Consider the following 9,064-nt stretch of genomic DNA (forward strand, 5'->3'; position numbering starts at 1 on the left):
ACTATAAAACAAACTACCAGCATTTTCTTTTTCTCGGAACACTGTCATCGGCGTCGGTCTTCTTTACCGGGCATAAATTGCAGCGTAGGAAGGGCATTTACCTTCCTGAAACGCTACAATCATAATGTGAAAATCATCGTCCAGGGTTTTAGTTACCGCTTTGCAAACGGTTATCGGTCTCCAGCAGTAACCGAAAATTCATGGTTATCACGATAACTGTTCAAAATTCAGCTAAAATTCGCTCCAAATTCATTTGGTGAACTTTAAATTATTTTAAAAAAATATAAGATTTTCCGTTCGGTAACCGATCGAATCGGACCGGTTACCAAGCGATTTTTGCGATAAACCAAACGGTTTGTAAGAAAACCGAAGACTCAATAACCGAGCGAATTTAATCGAAAACCGAGCGATTTGAATCGGTAACCGACCCGATGAACTCGTAATCAATGAATTTCTAGGAAAATAAAAAACACAAAAAATCACCAAAAAATCAAAAAAATAGTAACAAATATGATATGAGGTTTGCTATGTTTGTTTAATCAGAATTTTTTTTATGACCTTTGCTATATTTTGTATATTTTTAAGACAACAAATAGATACTAAAAGCAATACGAGCATGGCCATATCATTGTTTCATCAAATATATGCATACATTATATATGTAGCGCCTAAAATTAATGAATATGTCGAATTATCCATATAAAAGCTAAAAACACAATCACATGCCATTCATCAGTACTTATCAAAGCGATGGTCGATACTTAAAATGTAGTTTGCATAGTATCCACACCATGTGTAACCTACGAGATAGAAAAAAATTAGTATAATACCATAGTATGAAAATAAAATAGTTGTAGAAAGTAAATTATCATCACCTTCAGAACCACTAGCTTGGGAGGGCGATTAAATTTGGCTGTATTGTACTCCTCAGTGAACATGAGCATTATCCATCGTGTAGATAGCAACTTTGCTTCAAACTCTGCCCAAATTTACCCCGTCTATACAGAAGTGGTTGACCATTATCCTTGCAATATAGCATAAAACTCAGGGTCTTAACACTCATAGACCACTGAATAGGTGGCTCTGACTGAGCATCGAGGACAGGATAGTGGTACAGATACAATCTAGAACTACTCTATATGCCATAGTTGCTGGAACAACTCCCACTATCTTGTGGTGCATCATGGCCACCCTGTATGACATGCCTTTGTGAGTATGGGGCATCGTGGTCCTGGTCCTGTATGGCATACGAAAACTGACTCTCATCAGTGAATTGTACGGGAGCAACGACAGAGGATGGGCATGGAGGAACATCGCTGCCCTGACCATCATCGTCAGCGCTATCTGTCTTTGAGCTGTTGTCATTCGATTCTGGGTAAATTGGGCTTTTTGGGTCACTATCTATGCTCTCATCGCTTTGCACTTGTCTTTTGCCCTTACCCTTAATCTTCTTGCTCTTCTTTGGATGCACCATTTGCTTCTTCCTCTTTCCCGTGTGTGTCACATATCACTTTAGCAGCCCACCGTTGTAAATCTTGTGGGTTTGCTGTCTGTCACCAGGTGAGTTGGCAGGGGTATGTCTCTGTCTATGTCCTCCTCATCAAGCTCAGGAGCAGCATTTGATCTACCGGTCTCCATCTAGTCTCGGAGCGGATTGTTCTCCTCGTTCAATGTGAGCTCCATAAGCCACTGAAATAGATCATCATCAACAGTCGACCTGATGTTTGCATCCAAATTGTTCTGTATTCTCAGGTTATAGTTGACATATACCAACTTATGGATCTTCTTGTAGCTTAAGCGGTTGCGAACTTTCGTGTGGATAAATACAAATGTACTCCAGTTCCTCTCACACCCACTAGATGAAGCGCACTAAGATACTAGACGCCTGGCAAGCATTGTTAGTGTAGGTGTAGATGAACCAAACATAGACTACCATTGCGCTGCAAGTAGGTAAAGTGATATAAGGTTTGGAAAAGTAGATAAAGTGATGCAACGGTTAGATATGTCAACGCAATTCGTACCAGGTTGAGTCTTGCAGTCACAAGCCATCCGTGAAGCAAGTGGACTAGCGAACGACAAAGACTTTACCCGATATTGGCGCAAAAACTTCACTTGCTTTTCACCACCATCTTTGTCCTTCGGCGCTAAGTCATTGCTTGCTCTTCACCACCGGATGGTTAATCACAGTCGAGTCTTACTTGTCTTTTACCGTATTGCCATAGAAAATAATTTTATATTCGACATCTTCAATGAATTCACTTTATAAAATATGGAGCCCAATTTTTGTTCTTCACTCTTGGTATATTGGATTTCAATTCAACTTATGTCTTCTTATGGATCCTAACCCTCAACTCACTCTCAAACATAAAGCATATGGGTTAGTCCATAAAACATAATTGACAATTTTATACCTTAAGTTACTTAATCTCCACAAGTAATTTAGCCTTCATGCTTATTGTTATTCTTCATATGGAATCTAACTCCACTCATTTTGAAGCACATAGCATATGGATTAGTTCATAAAATTTCATTGACAATAGCATACCATTAGTTACTTGATCTCTATAGGTAACTTAGCATTCATTCTTCAAACTTCTTCTTCTTATGAGCATCACTAAGATCTCAAAGATTTTGATGCAATTCTTTAAACTCATGGCATTTCTCAACTAATTCATGCTTATTTATGCATCTCATATGGAATAACCTAATAACAATTCTCAACATAATTGTTAGTCCATAGGTATTATCATTGACTTACCCGAGCATCACTTAAAGTCCATTTATTTTGATGCATATCTCTTCTACATACATCGCATATAGAACGATCTACTGACAATTCTCAACATAATTGTTAGTTAATAGGTATTATCATTAATTAACAAAATCACATATAAGGGCAAGATGCACTTTCGGACCCAACCCTCCAAACCCTAGTTTCCCACGTATCAGTATACCACAACCCACATGCCCACATTGATTCACTCATCAGCTCAGCCACCCCCAGACCGCATACCGCACCCCGCCGCTAGACCGCCCCATGGGTAAATGGGTATACCCATGGGTGACGGGTTTAGTGCCAACCCTTCACTAGCGGGCGGGTAAAAAACAGTGGGTACGGGAATGGGTGATGTAACATCTTGAGTTTTAATGTGTTAATTAAATTCAATTTTTGCTCCAAATTAAAACGTTTGGTGCTTAATTAAGTCACTAAAATTAAGGAAATATATATATTCAAATATATTAGCTTGACTAGGTATTCCAAACTGCATTAGGGTTATTTTTAAAATGATCCCTACATTAAATTGGTTCATATGCATTGTTTTATGGTTTTTATGGTTCTTTGTCTGGAGATTTGAAATTGAATATCTCTCCATTTCAAATCTATTCTTAGAGTTTATTCAGACCATATTCAAATTGAATTTGAATCTTTTTTATTAAAATCATCTCTAAAATCTCAAGATCCAAGACCAAATCATAGTTTAAATATGCTAACTTGAAATTGATCATAATCCAAAGTCAAATCCAAATTCAAATGCCTCAATTTGAATTTAAACTTAATTCGTTTTTCCTTTTTTTCCTTTTTCCTTTTTCTTTCTCCCTAGGCTGAATCTCCCACCCATCTCTCTGCTCTGACCCACAGCAGCGCTCGACCTCTTTTCCCTTTCTCCCACGCGCACAAGCCGTCGCAACCCCACACGACCCAACTCCCACGTTCTTGGCCCACTCACGCGTGCGAGCTCAGCCGCCCACGTGTCGGCCATCCGCGCCACGCCTCCATCATCTTCCTCCCTGCTCCAGCACGACACAGCGCCACGCTGTCCATTGCCACCACGACGACCGTCTTCCCTCGGGGAAATATCTTTGTGATGCCTCTGTGCTCTCACTCTCTCTCTTCTCTCTTTGCCCACACTCGCACCACCCATGCCGCTGCACAGCGTGACTTTTGCGCCCACACCCACGCTTGGACGGCGCAGAGCACCCATGCCGCGGGAAAAATGGGGGGCGCTGCCCCATCACCTCACCGCAGCGCTGCCTGCTGACGTCCACCCGATGTCACACGCCCACTGCCTCACTACACCCTTTCCCCTCTATAAATAGTGCAGGCCAGGCCCTCTCCTTTTTCCCCAATTAACCTCTGCACCGCCGCCATTGCACGCCACCGCAACTCGCCATCGTCGATCCGTCGTCCATGTGCTCCCCAAGAGATCGAGGGAGATGTCGCCGTCCCAGTGCTGCTCTCCATCTACTGGAAGCCCGACGGGAGGCCATCCGAGCCTTCGACCGAGCCACTCCGCTGTCACCTCTTCGACGAATTTCCGGCCGCCGCTCTGCCCATTGCTGTTCTTGATCTCGGTGAGCCTCCTAATCCCCTCACGAGCCCTCCTAGTTATCATGTAGCCATCCTCGTGCTTCCTTCTCGCGCGCAACCGCGTGCCACCGAGCTTTTGCTCTGCCGTCGTGCTTTAGCTCGCCGCTGATGTGCCTTATGCCTCTGAGTATATGGTATGGCCATTGTGCCATGTAGCTAGGAGCGCTAGCCTCCTTTTCTTGCAGGGAAATCGCGCGTAGTCTAGGGGAGATGCTGTCTATTTTTATGGCGCCACTGCTGTCTCTTCCAGTCACCATCTGATGTCATTTCCACCGTCGGCCGCCTTCGATGTGCCCCTAGACAAGTTCCGTATCATGCGTAGATGCCTGGCGTTAGCTTCCCGCCGTGGAACCCCGGCGACAGTGCGTTCTCTACGAGTTTGCCGGCATGGCTCCACCAAATCGCTCCCCACCGGCCCGATTTTCCCCCATCGCGGCTAACTTTGTTCGTGCGCTTACACGCGCGTGTGGCCGGGCCGCCATCCGCATGCTGCGCAGCCCAACCGAGACGGCTAGCCCAGCCACCCACAGGCCGAGCCCTAGTGGGATGACCCAGCTTAGAATCCCGCTAAACCGGCCAACCCAACCCAAGTGGGCTAGTACTGTGTAGTCCAATATTGTGCAACTCAAGCCAGTCTGGCCTATCCAGGCCCGAACCTGTCCCAATTCGAGCCCAATTTTGGCCCAACTATGTACTGTTCAATGTGAGCCCCACCAGATACTATTCAATGGGCCTAGGTTACTGTTCATGTGTGTACTATTTTGTATTTTCTCGATTGTTATTAGATTAAATCTTTCCGGAGTCATAACTTCTCCGTTCTGGCTCTGATTTCAGCTATTCTTTCGCCGAAATTGATCTAAATTCGAGATCTACCTATCTATCATAATATGACATCAATTAGGACTAATTTGGCTTTCCCTTTGGTGTTATTGGTTCATCTCTAGTATAGCCCATTAATAACTGCCAGAATTCTACAAGTACTGCGCGAGAAACGTCAGGAGCGAGGGAGATCCTGACTACAACCAAGATCCTGAAGAAAACCTCAAAGAAGGCAAGTACTATCTCCTTGATCATATTAAACCTATGTTTTCAACTAATCTATATGATCAACTAAAACTGGACTTATATCGCATGTGCTATATAATGCACTTTTATAAACTGCTTGTAGTAGTTAATCCTATTAAACACTTACAATGCCATAAATGTTATCATCCAAAATATATATCACCCAAGAATTACCTATTATTATCTATATTAATAACAGATGATGTCTTGATGTCTAGTATGCTTAGGGTTGAATACGTTTTCGGAGACGTCATTTTTAAAACACCTATCCTCAGAGATAAGATTACCATTATCAATGATAACTCATATATAATGAATTCTTGATGATTGTGAATTTTGTGATGGTTGTAAAATACTTGACGTCATGTGGTATGTGGTGGGTGGTGTGTAAAAATGGGTGAAAACTGTTTGGTGGGGGCATGTGTTGGAGGATTAACTCCAGTCGTAGGGATCCCGAGAGACCCCTTTTTAGAGATTCGGCCGGGGGGATGATCCTGAATATGTTCATCGTAGAAATAAATGGAAATGAATGCAACTGCCGGTGGTGGTGGAATGACCTAGCTCAAGAAGAAGTAAATGCACCGGAATTTAGACAGGTTCGGGCCGCACGGGGGCGTAACACCCTACTCCTGTATGGATACTATAAATGCCCTGAGGAAGTCCCTCAAGGGTGTTGCTGGTTACAAGAATGTTGGTCTATCTCAGAGCCTGGGGCTCTAAGTTTTTCGATCTGTCTCGTGCCGCTCACTTCTCAGATCTCAGATGTTCTCTGATCTCCGTTTTCCGGTTGCATCGATCGAGGAAACCGTCCTGCCGAGTGCACTGTGGCGGGCGACGTTTGAATCTCCCTGGGGTATAAAAGGAGGAGGGGAGCGAACTGCCCCCCTCTTTACGCCATCTCGTGATCTAGCCCCTACTCTCCTTGCACTCCTGAGCCCTAGACTCTCCTTAGGCGATCAGGGCACCTTCCCTTCTCCACCGTCCAGATCATCCCCCGCCCCGACGAAATGCCAAGAGCAGGAGGAAGCCGCCGCGACAGAACTCCCGACAGCGTGCTGCCGGAGTCCCGCCTGTTGAACGAGGAGGCGGCGGGGAAGATTCGGAAGTTGTTGGTCCCCGAAGGCCAGCATGGGGCCTCAGTGGTGACGCCGGTGAGCTTCCCGCCGGTGACAAACCGCCCGGGGCGCATCGTCCTCTTCACCTCCTTCGTGGCGGCCGGGCTGGTGCCGCCGTTCTCAACGTTCTTCCTCCAGATCCTCGACACCTACGGGATCCAGTTGGTGCATCTCAGCCCCAACTCCGTCGTCATCCTGGCGGTCTTCACCCACCTCTGCGAGATGTTCGTGGGGGTGCTACCGTTGGTGACACTCTTCCGGCACTTCTTTGCGTTACGGTCGGCCGGGAAGAAGAGGAGCTTCTCCACCGCGGACGTCGCTGGCTGCTGCAGCTTCTGGCTGCGGGACGGCCTGGGGAGCGATACATTCCTCAGGTGTTGCAAAGCAAGTGGGAGGACCGGTGGCACGGCTGGTTCTACATCGACGTCAGCCCCCACGACCGTCTGACCTTGCCAGAGGTGGCGGCGGAACCCCAGAAGGCGATCTGGGAGGTGCCGTCGCCAATGGACGCGCGGCTGGAGCTGGTCCTGGAGCGCATCGAGTTCCTGCGCGAGGCCGGGCTCACTTCGGTGATGGTGGTGGCGGACTTCCAGCGTCGTCGCCTGGCGCCCCTGCGGGAGCGGGCCTGGCCTTGCTGGCTTTACACCGGCCCCGAGGACATCACTCGGACCCAGATCAGCGAGGATTGGGACCTGGGCATGCCGGAGTTGAGGGGCATGCTCCGGGTGGTGACCGGGGTGGATGACCTAAGCCGAGCGGAGCTCCGATGGAAAGAGATGGCGCTCTACGCCAATCCTGACCGGGTGGCGATTCATGCGAAGTTGCCGGAGTTCGACGCCCAGGAGTTGGTCGACCGGCCGGAGCGCCGGAGTCCCGGGACCACCGAGACCCCCGCGGTGGAAGAGGCGGTCGGCAAGGGGGCCGTAAGCGGCCCAACGCAATCTGACGGCGCGGGCTCTGTGGGCTGCGGGTCGCAGGCCAGCGGCAGGGCTGCCGTAGGCAGCAGCGGCCGCGCCGGAGGAGGAGGCGCCGCTGGTAGCGCGGTGGCAGCGTTGCCGGCGCCGGAGGACCGGGGGAAGCGCCCCCGGCTCTTCATTCCTGCGCCGGAGCCCCTGCCGTCACCGTCGCCAGGCAAGGGCGGAAACCCGGACGGCTAGTCGTGCAGCGCTGGGCCGTCGACGGGGGCGGCATCTGAGGTTCTGGAACCGCGCCTTCGTCTGCTCGGGCCCGATTCGGCGCCTGGAGACCACGCGGCGGCCCCGCGGAGCCCCCGGCAGAAGAGGAGGAGGGAGGAATCCGGGCCAGCGCCGCCGAGCCCGGAGTACAGGATTCCGGCAGCGAGGTGGCAGTACCGAAGACCCACGGCCATATAAGTTTCGTCCTCCCCTCTTTCCCGAGTGCGCTTTACCCGGATTGCACTCTGAGTTTCGATCTTGTTTTTCTCTCGCAGGTCACCTACAGGCGCCGCCAAGAGCCAGGGGCGGCCGGAGGCACCGAGTCCGGCGCCAGTCCTTGAGCCAAGCGCGCCCGAGCCGAGCGCGCCGGCGGGGCCAGGGCCAATAATCACGGCGGCGGAACCGGGGTCGCCGAGCACAGCGGCGGAGCCGGGGCCGCCCAGCGTGGTGGCGGAGTTGGAGATGGTGAGCGCGACAGCGGCGAGCGCGGCGGCGGAGCCAGAAGCTCAAACGTCGTGCCGCGCCGAGCCGCCAACAGAGGCCGCGCCGGAGCAGCCGGCGCCGTCTGAGTCTGGCCCGAGCGCGCCGAGCGCGGGGCGGATGATTGCGCGGCAAATTTCTGGGGCCCCGAGCCCCCCAGAGGAGGCCCGCGGGGGACCCAGCACCCAGCCAGCCTGCCGACCCTCTCCCGGTCGTGCTTGAGAGCGCCCGGGAGGTGATCGGGCGGCTGGAGGCGGCCGTGGTGGGGGAAATGGCGCAGCGGGAGGCAGAGCCCGCCGCTCTGGCCACGGAGAGAGCGCAGCTCACTGCGGCTTGTCGCGTTTTTGTCTCCCGCCTTGCCGCGACGCGCGCCGTCCATGACGACAAACGGCGCGCTTTGGAGGGAGAGCGGAAGGCCTTGGAGGAGGCCCGCGCGGAGGTCGCGCGGGAGCGGAGGCTTTGGAGAAGGCCCGCGCGGAGGCCGCACGGGAGTGGGAAGACACCGCCCGCCTGGCCGAGGCATCGCGGTAGGAGGCTGCCGAGGCCCTTGCCAGGGAGAGGTAGGCGCAGGAGCGGGAGGAGGCGGCGATGAACCGCGAGAGGGCAGCAGAGGCCTTCGAGGCCGACCTAGCTCGCCAGAAAGGTGAGGTCGACCGGACCCACGCCGATCTCCAATACTGGGCGGAGGAACTCCAGCACGTCGAGGGGGAGCTCCAACGCCGGGAGGAGGACGCCACAATCCGGGAGACCGACGCCGAGATAACGGCGGCGGATTTGGGCTCCTGGGAGGATCTGTTGGCCCACCGGGAGGCGGAGGCTGTCGAGGCGGTGGCGGCCGCTGCTGCTAGGGAGGAAAGGGC

General features: G+C 51.3%; 1 protein-coding gene across 1 annotated transcript; it reads right to left on the bottom strand.

Moving 5' to 3' along the window:
- Positions 1–8,112: 8,112 nt before the first annotated feature.
- LOC133905414 (actin-binding protein wsp1-like) lies at positions 8,113–8,727 on the bottom strand. The gene has a single exon (XM_062347177.1). It carries the CDS (start codon positions 8,725–8,727, stop codon positions 8,113–8,115), a length of 615 nt encoding a protein of 204 aa, XP_062203161.1.
- Positions 8,728–9,064: the final 337 nt, after the last annotated feature.

Source organism: Phragmites australis, chromosome 22 (assembly GCF_958298935.1).
Source record: "Phragmites australis chromosome 22, lpPhrAust1.1, whole genome shotgun sequence".
NCBI classification, from domain to species: Eukaryota; Viridiplantae; Streptophyta; class Magnoliopsida; order Poales; family Poaceae; genus Phragmites; species Phragmites australis.